Source organism: Gymnogyps californianus, chromosome 1 (assembly GCF_018139145.2).
Source record: "Gymnogyps californianus isolate 813 chromosome 1, ASM1813914v2, whole genome shotgun sequence".
NCBI classification, from domain to species: Eukaryota; Metazoa; Chordata; class Aves; order Accipitriformes; family Cathartidae; genus Gymnogyps; species Gymnogyps californianus.
In genome coordinates, this window is record NC_059471.1 from 14,676,723 (window position 1) to 14,698,152 (window position 21,430).

The 21,430-nt window shown below is 38.4% G+C and overlaps 1 protein-coding gene across 1 annotated transcript in view; it reads right to left on the reverse strand.

Annotated features, from left to right (window-relative positions):
* The window catches only part of TRPC6 (transient receptor potential cation channel subfamily C member 6), a 109,217-nt gene that overhangs the window by 6,515 nt on the left and 81,272 nt on the right, over positions 1-21,430 (reverse strand). Inside the window, exons 5-10 of the mRNA XM_050894763.1 lie at positions 19,075-19,288; positions 16,984-17,211; positions 13,448-13,712; positions 10,360-10,555; positions 8,492-8,695; positions 58-141 (exon numbers count right to left, since the gene is read on the reverse strand). Of these exons, the coding sequence (XP_050750720.1) occupies positions 58-141; positions 8,492-8,695; positions 10,360-10,555; positions 13,448-13,712; positions 16,984-17,211; positions 19,075-19,288 (1,191 nt within the window). The remainder of the gene's footprint in view (positions 1-57; positions 142-8,491; positions 8,696-10,359; positions 10,556-13,447; positions 13,713-16,983; positions 17,212-19,074; positions 19,289-21,430) is intronic.

Here is a 21,430-nt window from a genome sequence, read left to right on the forward strand (position 1 = left end):
GTTGTCCGTCTGCCAGTTCTACTACTTGATTTTGGTTAAAAATAATCTGGTTTTTACCTGGTATTGCCTTGGAGGATTGTTTAAACTGTTTAAGTGGATTTCATCTGAGCTTCTTATACTTGATTGCTTCCTTTGACCAAGCTGAAATGGAAACATTATTTATAGTACGAAATAAATAGAAGAACAATATGGTTAAATTACCTCATGCATATATCGTATGACAGCACATTAACTGTTAAGCTCAATTTGGGGAGTATAAATTACTGTGGTAAAGTCCTTGTACCTGTGCAGAATTTCATCAAAAGAGTTGAAACAAACTCTTTCAAACTGTGATGTAGGAAAGTGAGAACTGGGAGGTTTTCTCCCTTTACTCTGCCTCTCACCTGCTCCTAACATGTCCAAGGGACCAGAGCAGAGCAGCCACCTCCCTGTGGGCTTTCCCTTGCTCCTCAGGTGCATAGGAGGGGGATCCACGTCAGCAGGAAGGCAGCACTGGTGCGGCACAGCTTTGTAGGCAACGGATGAGGGATAGTCAGGACAAGGTGTGGGAGAAGCCAAGGAAGAAGGAGAGGTGGCAGCATTACCCCTTTCCTTTCTTTCATAGCACTTGCCTGTAAGTAATGTGACCTCCGCTACCACAAAATACAGGAGGAGTTTGCTTCTCTCCTCACTTGCACTAATGGCTGAATCTAATCAGTTATGCAGTTCATGCCAGGTACCACAAAATTACCAGCTGACATTTTTGAGTAGCATCTGCTTTACTACACGTGCTGAAAGAAAAGGGCATCACTCCCCCATGAAACACCGAGGATGCAATTTGCAGGCTTCTTTACTGATTTACGTCTTTGAGAAGGACTAAAGCATCACAAAATGGTGAATTGAGACTCAAACTGAATGACTAGGCTGCAGTAAGAGTGAATAGCAACTGTCAAAACAAAATGAATGATATTACTTTAGATTGATAATGGGGCCAGTTCAATGAGTAGTAGTGCAAGAAATAAAAAAACCCTGAAATATAAATCATGATTGATCTGAATGAGAAATATCTGGGACTGTCACTAAAAAGTCAGCTCTCTCTAATTATACATGGTCCAATAGAATTTTTACTGTTTTAAAGCATGGGGCTATCATTGCAGTGTCTCAGATCCTGTGGGATCGTGTTGTACTTCCAGTGAGGTTCTCCATGGTTATCTCTGTGTCTTGATGCATCAAGCACCTACAGATAAGCAAACTAGGGCACTTTGAAGCACAATAAGTAATATGTGGGGTACACTGGGATATAGTTTGGTGGGGAGGAAAGCAGGGGAGGGTTAGATGCTTATGCATCTGTACAGGCATATCACACATCAAGGAAGCCCAGAACACAATGCCTGACGTTAATGAAGGCTAAAGTCTTCATGTAGCCATTCCTCCTGCAACTGAAATCATTATAACCTCTTGAGGTATAATGGGAACTTCCCATGGTTGAACTTTGATAATAAATGGAAGTAGCAATATGGAATATGTGATAAATATTCTCCAGATGTCAATTAGAAAATGATAAAAACATCTCAGCAGAGGGCTTTACTGGGGCTTTGTTCTAATATACATGTACTAACACAAAGGCTAAAATAAAAAAACCTGGCAATTGTATCGGTATAAAAAGGCTGAATGAGGCATCAGATTCAGTTGTTCAACCAGCAATGAGGACATCAATTAAAATTCCCAATTCTCCCAGCTGCTGCAGAGCTTGCTCCTTAAAAGTCTTCTAGTTTTCTGGAATTCCAAATAACTTTATATTCACTTTAACAGTAAAGCAAATAAGTCTTCATGAATCTGCAAACAGGGAATAATTTAAATATTTTTATATTTTGTTTAGCCTTTCATAGAATCATAGAATGGTTTGTGTTGGAAGGGACCTTTAAAGATCATACAGTCCAAACCCCCCTGCTATGGGCAGGGACATCTTTCACTAGATTAGGTTTGTACTTTGATATTTTTTCCTGAAGAAAAGACTACACTTATTGTAAACTATATTAATTTGCAATTCATATAAATTTTACACTGAATTTGGAATTTCTTTTTGTTCTTTAGAAAGATTCACAATATCTATATACACTTACTTTTAAAAACATTATGTATCTATTCAGACTATGCTTATTTGACTAAGCAAAAATAATGATAGAAGATATATAGTAATATATAAATAGATATACAAATAATTAAAATAAATAAATAAATAAATAAATATTTATCGCTAACATTAACCCGAATTTGGATGGAAACTGAATTGAAGATGTATAAAAAGGGCAAGTTATTGTTGCTTTTTCTTGCTTGAATAAAGCTACCTTAAATGTTTTGAATATATATTAGAAAAGTTTATCTAAACTTTTTAACTTAAACTATGTATCTGATTTATAATAAAAAATAGTGGCTAGTGAGTTTACATGACTGTGTAATCACTATGTCTTTCAGGATTTTAGAACTCATAATACTCTCTTGGGCCTCACCTTTACCACTAGATTAAAAGAGAAAAACAATCTTCCTACTTTTTCAGCTCCTGGTTTCCTAATGCACAATTTTTGGAAATAATGTAGTAGAATAAAAGGAAGAGTATGCTTCCTCTGCAGTGGCAGAGGAAAGTCGCCCTGGCCAAAGCTGCTCTAGGGAGTGAGCCTGGGCTCCAGCTGTGTGGCTGGTGTCCCAGCCCTTCCGGATCTCTGACTTTTTCTGCAGCTGTGATATCATTCATGAGCCTGTTACCAGTTTACATATAATCTACCAATGCATTTAAATTTATTATGTATTTCTTAATATTTATTATGAATTTTATTATGTATTTTAAATGTAATCTGTCATGCCAGTTACCAGTTTCAAATTTATGTTACATTGGTTCACTTCAAACGTTAATCCAATGCTTAACTAAAACTTGATTTTCACTTGAAATAGCAAAATCGGTAATATGTGGTGAAATGAGTTACATGAGACACTGCAAACTTGTAAAACCAGACACACTGTAACATCTTTATCTTAACTTTGACCCTTCAGCACTCTGCATTTTTTGAACAGAATAATGTACTTTTAATTACCTACCAACTGCACCTTGAAAGTTGGCAGGTAAATCAGAAGTGTATAACTTCATTAAATCTGCTTATGGGCAACAGTAACAGGACAGAATATCTATTGTACTTTGCTGAATGACCACTTGGTGGCAGAGATTGCCAAGATTTCATTATAACTTCTTTTTTACACTAAATTTTTAAACTCTCTTTAAGCTTCACGCCTATGGCTTTTTCCTCTTCCAAAAATTACTACTAGAGTAAACTCAGCCCGTCACATTAATGACTGAACTAGAATTCATATTTTTAAGTTAATATCTATTGAACATCCGCACATGAGTAACTGGAGGGGGAAAAAATGTAATTTAAATAAAACAATGACATAAACCCTAACAAAAATAACTCTCCCCCAGGAGTGTTGTGTGAAAGAAGAAATGCAGCATACACGGATCATTGTTCTTAGAAAACACCTTCTTTAAACTTGCTTCTCATTTCGTTGTTCTCTAGTACTACTTAAAATTGAATGCAATCAAAATAGTAATGTAATTACGGTAGCTGTTTCGTGTAGCACTTTATTAACGTCTTAAATCCCAGTTTTAAGAAGCAGCAGACAACTTCGAATGCCAGTAAATTGTAGGCGCTTGGACCAGAAGGGAGGGTTCCCAGAAAATCACTCAGTTTGCGCTCCCATAAGCAGAGGTCACTTGTGAAAATTTCAGAAACACTGTTTTATACTAGGAAAGTAAAAGTAAACATATTTTTTATTGTTTGAGTGAGTGTTTAAAGCTATTTCAATAACTAGTTGTTCCTTATTTCTATTCTGAAGGGCCATGTTTTAAGAAAACGGCTTAAATACATCTGTCACTATTGGTTTTTAGCTCAGGAAGATGAACAAGTTCTGTGACTCTTAAACCATAAACTTTCTCATTCACAAGGCAATTTTTCAACTTAGAATAAAACTCAAAGTAAGTTTCTCTAAAACCCTCCTTTTTCTTCATTTCTTTCTCCCCTTTTTTGGTTTGAGTTTCTTGTTCACTTGATATTTAAAACACCAATTCTAGCCTGAAACAGAAGAAATCTGTGAGTTTTAATCACCAGCCTGAAAGAAAACATCTTCACAGCCTTTAGTATTATATGTAGATATGTCTCAAGAAATTAGTTTCTGGTGTGCTACACTTTGAACACAGCTATGTTAATCACTTGCCGTTTAGCACTGACCGCATCTGGCTTCGTTTTCTGCCAACGGTAATCAGGGCAGAGCTGGCTCTAGGGGCAGAATTTCCCCCCTTCCCATCCTAATTCTTGTCTTTACACTCACCCTGGTGCTGCTGCCGCTTTTACACTGAGAAGATGCAGGCTCTGCAGGAGAAAGACCCACAGGCTGGGTGTGAATCAGTAAACTCAAGCGTGTGTTAACATTTCTGGGTACTGCAATGCAATGTCTTCTATCAGTAAACTTTCAGTGTCCTCCCAAGTAGGACTTGCACCAGAGCAACTGTCTCTCTCCCTAGGCACAGTTTGGCAACTGGAATGGTCTGGGGACAATCGCTTGCAGCAACCCTGCTTCGGGAGGAAAACTATTTGAATATGGGCAAGCCATTCCTGCACTGGCCTCAGTGCCCAGATAAGCTCCCTGTCACATTTAATTTACTACGACAGACACAGCCACCAAGTCTTGGGTCTGGTCTTGCCAAATCTTTTATCTTTGCATAGCTCATTGCGTTTATAGTAGCTCCTTGCACAAGTAGCTCAGCAGTCACAGAAGCACCAACCTGCTCAGCACAGGATAAGTCCAAAGTCAAAACTGAAAAAGCCTGAGAAGGCCTCTGAGAAGATGCCATAAAACAGCCTCAACAACAATGAATCATCAACAGTGGGTCAAAATGCGACACAAAAACATTTTAGTTACGTTTTAGAAGTGCGAAGGATGGCAGCATCTGATAGATTCAGATAAAGTCAGCTCCACAGTATGTGGTGGTCCAAAAGGTAAGTAAAAATGTAATCATATAGCAGTATCAGTCACTCTGCTGGAAAAGCTGAGGAATGAATAGATGCGACTCAGCTGCTTTATGTTTTTCAACGTAAAAGCTTTTTTTTTTTAATTTGATTTGCAGTTTTATAGCTTCTTTGGCTGGGGAGTAAGCACATTTCATTTAGTATTAGTTATACTACAATTTGCAGTGAGTGGAAAGCATTAATATTTGAAGACTAAAAATTAATTCAGGGTTAGGAAAGAATCTGATAAACGATGGGTGCATCCTTACAGCTCTCTTTCAGAGGGACTGCTGTAAAAGCAGACACTACTATTACTGTTTTATCTAGAATTGGTAACTATTACACTTTGCACCTTTCTAGCCATCTGAATTGCTAGGTTTGAATATAATTTTGGAAAGGAATGATAAAAATCCAGCTTCTTTCCTTAGGGTGTAAGAATGGGATTTTTAAGAGTACCTGTTTTATGGGAACATAAATTTCATTTTAGAAAGTCATTAAAAATAAGCTTCTAACTTATTTATGTGCTTTTCAAAGTCACAAATTAAGTGAATTAGAAAAAAAAAATCCTTTGATTTGTTGTTTCTCACCATCACGCAATTTGAAGCTTATATGCATCTCCTTAAAGTCATGATTTTTCAGTGATGACTTTACCACTCACAGAAGCTGTGAAATCGATTTGCATCAAGCAGCTTGATGAAAAGTTTTGCAAATGTTGGAGTCATTAAAAACTTGAGCAAATGCACAATCACCTCTGTCGGGTCTTAAATACATTAGGATTAAATTTCCCAAATAAAATGAAGTGAGAGCTGTGAAATGCTAGAAAAATTACCGGTAGCACACACGACACATCTGAAGTTAATAACAATCTTGACTTTGGTGACAGTGTTTGTAATATCTGTGTTTGTTTTTATAGACTATTATGAACTTAACCAGAGGCAGAGGCTTGTCAGAGGCACAGTATTTTTCCCTGTAGCTCCACTTTTTCCTTCTAGGATTGCAACCAGTTTCTTTTCTCTTTTACTCTTCCAACTGATAACTGTGATGGAAAAAGTGCTTGTCACATTTGTGACACGAGAGCTGACAGATGCATGTAAATTCTTTACTGGCCCCCGGTCTAATGACTCTTGACTCTTGACTACAGACTCAAGAACTCCTAACCTTGAACAGGCCTCTGCTCAGACTATTGCCTATTTTAACAAAGATCCTTCCACATTGAAATTTCCATAAATCACACCTTTGTTTCTGCCACCATGACAAACCTGTAATTTCTTTTTTTGTGTGAATGCTACCATATGCTCACCTTTCTACTCACAACATCTGATCAGTTGTCTTGCAAAGCTCTTCTTCCCTAACATGTTAAAATAGTGCTAGTCTTTACACTTCCAGTGCCACCTAACACCATGTGCTATGCCCCATGTTCTCCAGAAGCAATTAATTTGATTTATACCAAGACACTGCAGGAAAAACAGACTGAATACAAACTCTTTACATAAGCCCATGAGATACAGCAATGAATCAACTCAAGTGCTTTTTAGTGCACTTGTGTAAATAAAACAGATAACAGAATGCTTTACAATAAAAGCAGGCTGCATTCTCAGTGGAAGCAGAGACAGGCTACAAAGGGGGAATTTAGAAACTCTGCCCAGGCATGTGAGGGTGGTGTTAGGAAAGACAAAGCTCACCTTAAGCTGACATTTGCAAGGGCAGTAAGAAGAGCTTCTACTGCTACAACAGCAGTATAAGGCTGAACAAGGAAAATGTGGGCCTGTTGCTCAGTAGGGCAGGGGATTTAGTGACAGCGGGCTCAGGTAAGGCTGAGGACTTGATGCCTTCTTTGCCTCAGGCTTCACCGACAGTCTCTCAGGCCTTTGTGCTTAGTGAAGGGATTCAAGGAGGAGAACGACCGGCTGTGGAGGAGGGTCAAGTCAGGGGTTACTTGAGAGAACTTGACCCAGGCAAGTCCATTGGACCCAATAGGCTGCATCCACAGGTGCTGAGAAAGCAGATGAAGTCCCTGCAAATATGCTATCTTCTTTGAAAGATCATGGAGATTGGGAGAGGTCCCCAAAGGCTGGAGAAAGACAAATGTCAAACTCATCTTCAAAAAAGGTCAAAATGATGATCTGGGCAACCACAGGCCACTCAACCTCCCTTCAGTAACTGGCAGAATAATGGATTGAGTCCTCTTGGTGCACATTTCTGGGCACATGGAAGAGCAGATGGTGATTGGGAAAAGTAAGTGTTGATTTATGAAAAGTAAAACCTGTCTGACCATCTGGATGGCCTTCTGAGATAAAATGACTGGATTTGCAGATGAGGGGAGAGCTGGAGATGTCATCTACCTTGACTTTAGCAAGGGTTTTAACACTGTATCCTAGAATATTTTTGTACCCGCATTCAGATGTTACTGTCTGGATGGGTGGACAACCAGATGGTCAAAATCCTGGCTGGATGGTTGTTCTTAGAAGGTAGTATAGGTGTCTTGTCCTGAGACTTGCTCTTTTAAACATCTTTATCAAAGACCAGGTGTCAGAGGAGGTGTTGGAGAACACTCCTGTCAAGTCTGCAGACCAAGCCAAATTTGAGGGGGACAGCTGATAGACTTGAGGGCAGGGATGCCATCCAGGAGGACAGGGCTGACAGGAACCCTGTGAATTTCAATAAGGACAAATGGGAAGGAATAACTCTTTCAACACCACAGACTGGGGACTGGCTGGCTGGGGAGTAGCTCTGCAGAAAACGACCTGGGGGACTTAGGGGACAGTGAGAAAGATATTAAAAAACTGCAGCAAGTTCAGCAGAGGGTCACCAAGATGTTTGGGGCTGGAGCACTTGTCCTGTGAAGAGACACTGGGGAATCTGGGTTTGTTCAGCCTGAAGCAGAGATGGCTTCAGGCATACCTAACAGCAGCCCCCACTACGTACGGGGAGGTCATTGAGGAGATGGAGCTGGGCTCTTCACAGTGCTGCAGGACAGGAGGATGAGAGACAATGGACAAAATCAAACGAGAGGTAGAAGAACCAACTTTTTCCCCATGAGGGACAGTCAGGTGGTGGCACATGCTGCCCAGAGAGGTTGTGCTGCCTCCATCCTTGGAGGTTTTCAAGACCTGACTGGATGAAGCCCTGAGCAACCTGGCCTGACCTCTAGAGTTGACCCTGCTGTGAGCAGGCGGCTGGACCAGAGACCTCCTCAAGTCCCTCCTGGCCTGAATTATTCTCTGATTCTGTGACAAGAAGCAGGAAGAACTGTTGGACTTAACTGACTACAGATGTAGACAAATATTTACATTAAAAAACAAAGTAAGAATTTCAGCCTGTACGTAGTGACTGACTTCAGTATGGACTAAGTATGTCAGGAAATTAATGAGAAAAACAGGTCAACAACAACAAAAATGAAGTTAAAATTGTTTTTATCTTTTTAAAATTAGGAGTTGGTATACACATTATACAATTACCTTGTTCATCTCTGCATCTTCCTGAAAGCTCTTCTTTTGGCACAGAAATGGTTTAGAAATACATTTTTTGATTCTGAGTAGGAGATACAGCAAAGATTTCGGGCTTGGCACTAAGTTGAAGGGTACTGGAAGAGTTCTCCCTTCTTCAAAGTAAGAAAACCAAAGTTTAGCTCTTGCAAATTTCCATTCTACATCAGCATCATCCTGTAAAACAAAAACACGACTGTTAATACACTGTTAATACCACCTTGACTATTGAAGATGCTCTAGCTAAACTTTATGTGTGTTTTGAATGTAACTGGCTGAAGTTAATCTCAAACAGATCAAGAACTTGTTTATGATCTGTGAAAACCAGATTTCAATGAATGGAACTGTTCTTATTAATTCATTTAAAATAATGCAATTACAGAAGAACAAAGTGGATTTGATTCAAACATTGGTTACTCCAGAGTGAGTGCTAATAGTCTGCAATACAGGATCACAAAGACAGACCTCTTTGTTTGGTGCTCTTTGTAAACACACTGATAAGAACGAAAGCTCTGACTTAAAAACACACAACACAATGCTCAAGTTAAAGCTTCATGGCAACACTCAAATTCATCTGCTAGGGCTTGACTGAGTAGCCACTTGCTTGGAACAGTCATGCTCAGTAAATAAATTGGAAAAATCCTATGTTAACATAACAAAAATGTAAATCTCTCAATAAGACTACCAGCTCTGATTTCTTATCTTATTGGCCTCTTCTGTAGCAATTAGTCTATTACCTTTTTTGTGAAGAAGACATAGTATCAGAATTTTAAATTAAAATTTTACTCTATTACTTTAAACATGAAGTTAAAAATGATTAGGTGATCCTTACCTAATTCCTTCCATGTGCTGGAATATATGATTAAATCAGGTATGCTATCATCACCACGGTTTATGTTTAACATTTACAATAGCCAAAACACTCACTTTATTCCTCCCTGTAAAGTTCAAGAGGGTTTTCTGCAGAAAGGACTGACGTCACGTTCAAGGACATGACTCAATATTGCTGTAGCTGTTTTCAGAAGCTGTTTGTATCCAGTCACCATATTTTTGGATAATAGCCTAGTTTTTATTGCTCTGAACCTGATAGTTTGTGCTGTGGCCTCCTGAGTCAGAAGAATCTGAAGCTCCCTAGAGAATGTGTGTTGCTCTTGCTCAAGCTGGACAATGCTATGGCCCCAAACCAGAGCCCAGAACCTGGGACCAGAGCCGTGTCAAACCTGAGTCTGCTGCTTTGTTGCAAGGGCATCACCTCGGAAAGGCTGATGGCCTAGCTCCTGGAGATCTGCTTCCTTTTTTTCTAAACAATGATAATGATTTAGCCCTTTGTTTTCCATGGCACGCAAAAGTTCATGCTGATTTTCAGTAGCCCTGCTGGTTACTTCGTCAAGTTTTGTTCACTGCAGAGGACTAGAGCAACAGTTGTTTAAATAAAAGAAGAAAACAGCATGTTATAGACTTGCTTGCAAGGTCAAGGTATAGGAACGAGAACATCCTCGCAGCAAGAGGGACACTACTCAAATAATAACTACAAATGAGGCAAATTAAAGATTCACAAAGTCACACAATGCAGCCCATCCTCTTCAGGAACAAAACACAGTTCAACAGCAGTTTCTTAGTCCAGTCTAGTTCTTACTATTGCAAGCACGTGCAGCTGGGTAATTTCCAGGTATTTTATAATAAAAATGTACAGTGGAACTAATATTTTCTCCTAATATATTCCAAAAGCTTATGTGTTATTTTTCTTAAATAAGATGTCAACAAGAAAATTTTCCAGGAGATTTAGACAATTAGCTATACCAGTAAATGTGGTGATATTTCATCATAAATGGAATCTTTACCTCAATTTCCTGGAATGAGCTGTTGATCATTGCGATAAGCATGTTCAGTAAGACAATGACCATGGTAACATTATAGACTCCATAAAGCACATAACCAATGTTTTCAATAAATTTGTGTTTATAATTGATGACAACTGATTTAACTTCTGAGAGTCCAAATATAGCCCAGAACAATGTCTTGAAACTTTCTTCAACACTAAAAGGAGAAATTGAACACATGCATATGTTACTGAAGAAAAGCTGTATATTCTTATTGTATAACTTGCTAGTTACCATTTTTACACAGTGTAAAAATTTTTCCATTATCGTAATGCAGAACTCCACCATAGTGATATTATGCAGAACAAGCAGACTATCTAATTTTATAGGTACAGGCTGTTTCATAATATAAGACTCCTAATATTTAGGACTGACAATAAAACCATCTGATTCAGTTTAGGAATTATGTATACAACCTCAAAAGAGTATTACAATGATTCACTTGTTAACTACTTTAATCTACATGCTACACGCTTGCTGGTAATGTGAATGTAAATAACAAAAATAATTAACCTGTAAATACTTTATTTTAATTGCACCATTAGTTCACTTAGTATGCATTATTTCACCATTAATATGGCTAACATTCTGAAACTGTGAAGAAGACAGGATGTCTGACTGCAAATCAGCATTTTTCAAAAAATGAGTCTCACAGACCATAATCCTCCAGTTGAGTTTTCACTGTTCCACAAATCCAGGGTAAAGGTAATAAGCCATGGTGTGGGGATATCGAATTTTTTTTTCAGGTTAGTTCATTTAAATACATGTACTTCCTCTTAATTAGGTTATATATATATACACATAAACATAAGTCCAAACCTCTGAGGTATCTTTTCCTATCTACCTCCACCTGTTTGAAGGCATATTTTCTCCTGCTTTGATGAAGAGATCTCAGTTCCACGTGTCCAAAAATGCAGTAGCAGCATTGCAAAGCACATTTTGGATTTTATTGTGTTATTGTGTAAGAAAAAAAAGTTAAAAGAAACCAGTAATTTTTAGTTGTTAATTTACTTCTCTGCTTATAATATTTTATCAGTATTCCATCTGTGAGTTGTAGGTTTAGGTACTTTATCTATTGTGTGAACTAATAATACTAAAAAAGTAGCAACAAATTTTCCCCTCTTGGCCAAGTTTGCTTCCTGGCTATTTCATAACACCTATAGCTTGAATATCATGACAGCCAGAAATTAAGTGGGCAAGGGCTGCAGAGCATGGAAAAGAATGAGTTTCCACTCACGTGATTTATCTTAAAATCACAGCTAGAAATGAGAGGCATGACAAATGTATTCCAAATAACTCCTGAAAGACAGAGTAAATCCAGAATTTCTGTTCTTATGGTGGGAGAAGAAAAAAAGAACAGCCAAGGAAATAGTCAAAAAAAAAAGGGAATATATTTTCTCCTCTCAGGATGGAATAGCTTATTGCCATTGGAAACTATGGAGCTTAAAAGAAGGATTAGATTTTTTTTTTTTTACTAATAAGAATATACAGTTGTCTGAATTAAATTACAAATATTTTATAACGTGTATCACACTGTGGTGATTAGCCTGCTTCAATTACAGATGACAGTGGCACTTGATGGAGGAACCAGCCTCGCTCCCACGTGCTGCAGGGAGCTGCTATGCTGCGCTCTGAAGTGCTAGTGCTGACCCGACCACCCTCACCGGCAGGATGCTGTCCTACAGGCCCAGGGTCTGACCCAGACTATGTCCTGAAATCCCTGAACAACCCCAGGAACAAGCCCTGTGCACGGAGTGCTATTACAGATTGCACTGCCAGGCCATCTGACATACGGACAGTGCTGTGTAAGGGGTCTGAGGTACTTCTGGTTTTTTATAAGCCTCCCCAGCCTAATGCAGCCCAGGAGGCTGTTGGTCTGCTTTGCCACATGGGCACATTGCTGGCTCATGGTCAACTTGGTGTCCATCAGGACCCCCAGGTCCTTTTCTGCCAAGCTGCTTTCCAGCTGGTCAGCCCCAGCCTGTCCTGGTGCCTGGACTTCTTCCTCCCCAGAGGCAGGACGTGGCATTTCCCTGTGTTGGACTTCACAAGGTTCCTGTCAGCCCGTTTCTCCAACCTGTTGAAGTCCTTCTGAGTGGCATCACAACCAGCTGGCCTATCAGTCACTCTTGTTCACCTATACAGGCCTTTGCTTGATTTCCTGCCCATGCAGATGGACCAATCTTGAGCACTGAAAAGGCAATTCTTGAAAATCAATCAGCTTCCCTGGACTGCCCTTCTCTTCAGGGCCTTATCCCATGAGATTCTTCCCTGAACAGCCAAAAGTCTGCTCTCCTGAAGTCCAGGGTTGTGGTCCTGCTATTTGCCTTGTTCTCTCTTCTCAGGAACCTGAACTGCACCATCTCATGGTCAGCCAAGGCTGCTCCTAACCTTCACATACCCAACCAGTTTTTCCTTGTTTGTAAAAGTCAGGTGTCACAAAGCTCCTCTCCGCATCAGCTCCTTGATCACCTGTGTCAGGAAGTTATTGTCAATGCCCTCCAGAAACCTCCTGGATTGCTTGTGCCCTGCTGTATTGTCCCTTCAGCAGATATCAGGGTGGTTAAAGATCCCCATGAGGATCAGTGCCTGCAAGTGTGAGGCATATTCCAGTCGTCTGAAGAAGGCCTCATCTACTTTGTCTTCCTGATCAGGCATTCCAGAGCAGACATCCACTACAACATCACCCATGTTGGTCTGCCCTCTAATCCTGACCTACAAGCTCTCGCTGGCTCATCATCTATCCCTAAGCAGAGGTACAGGCATTCCGGCTGCTCTCTCACGTAAAGGGCAACTACACCTCACCTTCCCAGCCTGTCTTTCCTGATTTATCACTGTATTGCTGGCATCGAGAGCTCATCCTCTGATTTCAAACATATCCTTTAAGCACCGGAACAAGATAGAAAATTACCACCTAATACAAGACAAAGACATTTTTAAGAGATGCAAACCTTGTAAAACAATTAGTAAACTTAATACATACAATGCAAGCAACCGACTTGCCACAAAAATAGCTCACAATCATTACAGTTTAATCAGTTGTACTTACGTTGTGAATGCTTCATTTTGTTTTGCCCCCAGATAGTAGGAATAGAGATTAAACATGCCTATCATGAAAGCCACAAACACCATGATAAATATCACCATGAACTTGAAGATGTCTTTCACAGTTCTGCCAAGTGATATCTGCAGTGGTCCAAAGCTTTCATTAGCTGGTAAGATGTAGGCTATTCTGGAGAAACTTAATACTACTGCAATTGCATACAGGCCTTCAGATATGATCTGAGGATCGGACGGATCCCAGTTTATTCTCGCTAGAAACAGAAGATGAGAATTTCTGTCAGTATTTCAAGATATCTGTACAGATCTATAGGAGGTCTTTTTGGAACAGCAGCTGGAGGTTAGGGAAGAAACCCTGGGCAACTCAAACAGCACTAGTCACTTATGTTTAGCCAATTGAATTGAGCCAGGTAGTGCTAAAACCATTTCACAGCTCCACTGACTATATTGATTAGATCTCCATTGATTATGAAGGTGGGCTCTAAGATCACTGAGGTAGCTTTTTGGGAGTTGAATCCCAGCCTATTAGAGAATTTAAGTAAAAATCATCTTACAGTGTCAGGTGATGAAAATTGAATAAATTAGATTAGAAATGTGATTTGTTTGAGCTACTCAAAATGAACTGTTTCGATGTGGGGATCTGGAATCATTAAATGCCATCCACAACTCCAAAACTGTGGGAACAATAATGTTTCTCTACTTTTTCTATTTACTCCATCTTTTTACTCATAGTGAAATGGTAATGGGCCTTCCCTGGCATACACCAAACACCCATTTCCGTCACCTCTTCTATCATCATTTCTATCAATCTCTTCTGTTGAAGCTAATCCACTTGTGTGAATTACTTGAACATCCTTTCGATCAATGAGTGAATGTGACATTGCTGTTTGATAGGGAACACATTCAACTGCAGAGGACAACATTCAGGTTCAAACCTGTACTTAAAGAAATATTTACAGAAAAGTGACAGAAGAAGAAATCCAAAGCAATACCCTTCAGAATACTTCCTTGATGGAGATTAAGGCATTCTCTGATAACGTGGGAGGCTTAAATTCAATTCACTATTGTGCTTCAGGCAAAGAGAAGAGGTTAGCCTGGGATGGGTTTCCTACATCCCAGGAGAATGTTGTTATCTGTGTTTACTCTACTGTCAAGCCAGAAAATGAAACAAATAATTTATACTGCAATAAGGCAATCGCTGGCATTTGGAAAAATACTAATTTGAGCTGTTAACTAACACATAATCATTTGATAAAAAGTCAGTTATTTGTACAGCTTTATAATCCATCCATACCCAGCGATGCTGAGCATTATTCAAAATGTCCTGACATACATCAGAAAATTATATTCTTCAAGGAACTTACTGCCATGCCAGTATTCATGTATCATGACAAAGTAATGAATGACTCTGGTTTTAGGCATAACAAGGCTCAGTTAGCACCTATTCATTGCCTTGTTAGCTGCTGTGTGTTTCTTGCAGGTATGTGCATATTCTTTTGTTTATTGAGTTCCTCACTGTAAAGCTTACTAAACACTACATTCAAATGAGAAAATGTCTGTATGGCAAAAGACTGCACATTTTCACATAAGCAGACATACCTATGTTAGCTGTACCTCAGATTTCATGGATAGCTAAAATCAAAGATGGCAGATGTTTCAGCATGGGCTAGTAGCCAGATGTCTTTTAGGTTTCCAGATGAGCTGTACTATCACAGAAAGTTTGAGGTGGGAAGGGACCTCTGGAGGTCATCTGGTCCAACACCCCTGCTCAAGCAGGGCCACCTAGAGCTGGCTGCCCAGGATCATGTCCAGATGGCATCTGAATATCTCCAAGGATGGAGACTCCATCCCCTTCCTGGGCAACCTGTGCCAGTGCTTGGTCACCCTCACAGCAAAATATTGTTTCCTGATGTTCAGAGGGAACCTTCTGTGTTTCAGTTTGGGCCCACTGCCTCTGGTCCTGTCACTGGGCACCAATGAAAAGAGCCTGGTTCTGTTCTATTTGCACCCCCTCTTCAGGTATTTCTATACATTGATGAAATCCCTTCTGAGCCTTCTCCAGGCTGAACAATCCCAGCTCTCTCAGCCTTTCCTTATAGAAGAGATGCTCCAGTCCCTTCATCATCTTTGTGGCCCTTCATAAGCCCTTCTCTCCAGTATGTCAACGTCTCTCTTGTACTGGGGAGCCCAGCACTGGACACAGCACTCCAGGTGCGGCCTCACCAGTGCTGAGTAGAGGGGAAGGATCACTTCCCTCGACCTGCTGGCAATGCTTTCCCTAATGCCACCCAGGATACCATTGGCCTTCTTTGCCGCAAGGTCCCATTGCTGGCTCATTTCAACCTGGTGTCCACCAAGTTATGTTTGCTAGCCTATGATAAAACCTGTGGCATTAAATATTCACTTAATATTATCCATGTTAGCACTACCATACATAGATTTTCTCCAAGCAGACTTTAGTATACATGCATGCACTAAAAATGGCTCAACTTTGCTTAAGTGCATTACAAAGTCACAACTCATGACTGATGTCAACGGAAACTGCCTTGCTAGATGATACAGTATTATATAACATAAATGAGTTACAAGACTTGTGCTTGTCATACCCAGAAACTGTGAACATAAACAACAGTCCCTGTTTGCAAATTCTTTAAGTGGGTGTTACTGAAAACTAAATTAATATTTAACTAGCTGCTTTTATAACTTATGTGAAATTTGTAACTTTCCAGTAAAATTTATAAGACTACAATTTAATGGATTTCAGAATATATACATTAATTGCTCTGCTTTTTCTACAGCCTGGATAATGAAGAAATGCAAACTTATCAGAAATAGTATTTGAGGCATGGAACAGAGATAGAAGCGGATGTAATTCAGTATCTAGAGAAAAATATCTAATAAAGGGAAGAGAGATGTGGTGGTGTTGAGAGTGAACACAAGTAAACAGAGCTTAATTTTTTCGCATTTGGGCAAAATAGCTTCTAGTCACTTATCATATATGCCAAGCAAGTTTATTAACATTTTTATCTCTTACTGGTAATGAGAGTGGATTGAGAAATATTAAAATAATACAACAGAGTCTCTGAGCAAAGAATATATAGAAGATATATTGCTTATGTTGGCAAAGCAGGTTTAAGAAGTTCTGGCATCTCATTGCTTAGTTCTGCCCCTGCATTACAGTACATCATGTTTGCAGTTGCGCCAACACAAGTGTTTGCAGGATAGCACTGTGTAACTGAACAGGTGAAATGACCTGGATTAAAATAATCTTGAAAAGGGGTGGGGTGACAGTGGGGTTATTTTGATCTTAGATCATTACAGTGCCTGATGTCTAGAACAGTCCCCAAAGAGTTGTATGAGCATAGCCAAGGGAACTGTGACCAAATAGTAGGGATGAGAAAGAGAAGAAGGGGTAGGGATTTCTTAAGCAGTACATGGTGGAACTGAAGTATTGGAGACTTATTAACAGAAAATCAATTCATCTTGGCCCAAGAAGTAAACCTTAATCATGTGCAATCAACTCACCCAAGGTGTAGTATTTTATGTTGGGCTCCAATGTTGGACTTGTCAGATCTTTCATATTTGCATCAACGAAGTTCTGGGCTCTGGATGCATGCCAAAATGCCATAAACCTTGCTATGAATGATGCTGCAAAAATTGCTAACATACCAAAATCAAGCATATTCCATAACTCAAAAAGGTATTCCTTTGGACCTTGAGACCAAATTTCTTTACATTCAGACCATATCATGCCTGTATAAGACAGAACAGAGAAAACAGTGTATTCTTTTATCTTCATGTTTGATTTATTTGATATTTTATTATGTGTAGGATATGCTTTTGGTTGCAGTCAAACTCAAAACAATTTTGGACAGTGGGAGTTCAAACACAAACTAAAATCCTTGAACCTGCCAATTCATATACATTCCAGTACTTCTTTCTCATGTGAGTAATAATAACAGTCTTTCATTCTCCCTTTTCCTGTGCAACTACGAAAGCTTTCAAAGAGAAGAATGGGATGTGAGTATTACCATCGGTTACAGACACAGGAAGAGATGGAAAGAGCAGAAATGCTCTGGCGTGATCATATAGCAGTGGTAGAACTAATAGCAGAACTCACATTTTCTTATTTGCAGAGTACCCTGGCTACAGTCTCTTTTACTGAAATTGCAAATATATGTGACAAATGAGCATGAAAGTCAGAATCAGACCTAATGCTTCTTCAGTAGGGCAAAGGTATCTGTTTGATTCCTAATTATTCTCTCTTAATAATAAAATATAGGAGTACAGTATTAGTTTATGGCATCCTTTTTATTGAGCAAATCCTGTTCCTTCTCAAGATAAAATTTATTTAACCATGAACTACATTTCCAGGATTCTAAAGAGAGTTAATAAAAAACTGAATTGGAATAATGTCACTATTTTTTGCACTTATTGAATTGTCTGAAGGAACTTTTCATCATTTTCAGATAAGGACAATTATAATGTTAATTACAGTAATTAAATTCAATGCTACATCTGTATGCACTGAATCAATTTTTCATAAGCTGTCTTATGCATGCCACTGAAATAAATAAAAATGGATTAAATTAGCAAACTAGAACCTCAAACTGGGAAATTATTATTTACTCCTTTATTATCAGATAAAAACATTGATATTTATAGAATATTTGGAAATCTAAGTGCCATATTATTCCTATAATACACAATTATATTTATAAACAGTTTTATGCTGAAATAAATACAGATTGTCAATGTCTTTTAAAGCTATAAGAATCAGTTGGTGTACAAATGGCTCCAATTTCAATCACAGAGAGCTCATAAAAGCAAAATATTCTAAGTGCATAAGCTCTTGAATGGAAACAGGTTTTACTCAGCTTGAATTTAACTCTCCCATATTACTGACTTAACTAACAACCAGAACCCAGATCCTTAAAATATTTGGGCATCTAACCTCCATTGGAATAAATGGTATTACATTTGTAAATAAGAATCAGACAGCTAAAATATTTTTGAGGGTCTGTGCTCAAGTTCTGATGCTGAATAGTACTGAATCACCAAACTGAATAGGTCAGCTCAGAGTACTATTCATAGTATTCATTTCATCCCTACGTTGGGATGGAAAAATCTACCGCTGAATGTTCAGGGGTCTATATTCTTCTTCTCTTTTGTCAATAATACATTCAGCTATACACTATTAATTCTGCAGGCATATTTGCAAAATAAGAATCTTAGCAGAAAGAGGCAACTGGACACAAAAAAACTTGGCCCATGATGTGGAAATCTTTCCCCTTGGGAGCTGACACAGCCTGACTCAAAAAAAAAAGCAGAAAACTGGTAGACACTTTCCTTTGATATTCATAAAAATTAATTCATTCATATTCAGATGATGTAGATTTCACCTAAGTCCATAACCTGAATGTTTGTGACTAACTAGGCACCTGTGATTCCTGCTGACATCCAATAAGAAACATGAGGCCAATGTGGGAATGCAGCCAGTTGAATAAACTCCCTTTGTTGCAGTTTTTACACATAACATTAATAGCAAAGGATTAAATTGGGTCTGGCTTCACTGAAATCATAGTTAGGCAAATTTAAGCAAAAATTAATCTTTACCTATTACCCAAGAAATAATGAGCATCTCCATCCATGAGAAACAGGATGTTTTCATCCTAAATAGCTGTTTTACATTGCCTGTTGTTTCATTGGGTCGAAGTTTGGTGCCATCAAATCTGTCAGCTGCATTCATGACAAGCAGACCAAGAAAAATGGTGAAAGAGGCTGCATGGGCTACAAACTTCATAAATGGTCCACGCATTATCCTCCCCAGCTGCAACAGAGGTTATGAAACACAAGGATATTGCATTGCCTTCTTCCAAAATAAAAATGTATAAAAAGAACAGTAACACAGAGAAATATATATTTCATTAACACACAGGAACAAATATTTGGAAAAAGTTGTATACTAGGATGCCATGCTGACAGTCACCTTTAAAAGTTTCTACTTATTTGCTATAATCTATTAGTTTCACCACATATGTATTTTTAACGCAGTGTTTGGAAATAATTCTGTAATTATTTTGGGGCATCTATGTCTATTATAGGTAATCAAGAGAAAATTTATTATAGTTGTTGAATTTCTTACATGCTAGTCATCTTTATGAGGCAACAAAGAAAATGAGGTTTTGACACTTACTAAAAGCATTAAATTATCACTAGGAGTGAATTATGACTAAAGAATTCTATTTCCTGACTGACGTGATACTCAATTTAGCACAGTTATTGTGCAGTTTTCCCAACTTACTTTCTTTTTAAAAAACAGTCATGAGGCCTCAAAAGGTTATGTCTGTAGTTCTGTAGTGTCTTAATTTCCTTCCTGACTCCTTTAATGGAAATGTCCTCAACTTTGTCATGACTAAGAACAACTTTAAAATGGTTTAGTGCAACACTTAGAAAACCTAGAAGTTCCATACAAACTCACAGAAGGCTGAACTTTTATCAATTATTTACTTTGAGAGTGCCCGTATTAAAAGTCTTAGCTTGTTCACTTAGTTGGCAGCTGCAGAAAAATACTTTTTTATTTTAGATGAAGACAGTATCTGTATCTGACAAAAATTTCTTGGAAAGAATTGAAAGCAAGTGTCACAATCTCAGCTGAAACATATAACAAACTGTAGTCTGGAAAAAGGAGGGGAAAGTAGAAAGATAAGTTATTGGTATTCATATTTTTGCTACACTTGTTTCAATATCAAAGTCAGAATTTTGCTGTCCTTATAGTCAGCTTTTACAGAAACACAGAATAAGAGGATGCAGCCAAAGATGCAATGGTAAGGTCTCAAATATAGATAACATTAAGAAAACTAGACAAATGTAAAGAGAAGATACTGTTAAAGGAACACTGTCAAGGTTAACAGGCACAAAATTTGATCTTCTTTCTCCTTTATATTATTTTGCAAAGCCATGCCATTCATTATGTTTCTCACTCAACAAAATTAATTTATCTTTTATTAAATAAAATATTCCGTCAACCTCATGAGATGAACTTCAACAACCAATTATTCTGCGTGAACTACAAAGAGAACAGGTAATCGTCATGGGGAAAGATTTTATTTCAAGCTAGGAAAGAACAGTCATAAACAACACACAATAAAGCAGAGCTGGAAAATGATAAAGTACCTTGACAGTGTCTTTTTAAATGCATTATTCTTGTGTTCACAAACGAAGATGGGTTAGGAGACAGATACCAGAAAGAGACATAACCAGAAAAGAAGAAAAAATACTGAAGGAGGTAATGTTAATATATCCCTTGATCAAAAAATATAAAATTTAAAAGACTGAACTCCTACTGCCTCCCCTCCCACCCCTTCAAAAGAAACAGAAAAGTACTTTTTACATATATATAGTACAATCTCCCTGGAAGCAGGACTGACTACGGTTGAACTGATTACACCAATGCTGGAAGTTATTATGACATTCCCATATAACAGTGATCTAATAAAATCTTGAAATGACACTTTTAAAATTCCAAATCTCTTTATGGAGAAGATATAGGTCAGAAAATATGAATCACGGAAAGAAAGAACAACATGTAAAGACAAGTCCATAATCTTGCAAGTTTGGACTTTTCTATAAGCTAGAGTCCCTCCTTAATACACTTTCAGTGTGCATTTTGACATAATAAATTCCCTAACATTGCACAGACCAAGGACATGATCTTCTAAATGCTCTGAATCTCTTTCTGTAATTTAAGTGGTTTTGGTTTGGGGTTTTGGTTTGGGTTTTTTTCTGGCTTTGATCCTCTGTGCTATGGTCTTTGGTTTGCTGTAGAGTTTTGGAGAGTGTTTTATAGGTTGGTTTTGGTTAGTACAAGATATATAATAGTTACACTGTGGATACTTCGACATGTATTTGTCTGTATATAGGGTCACCTGAAACCGCTGGGGACTGGAGTTAGTGATTCACATTATTCCCC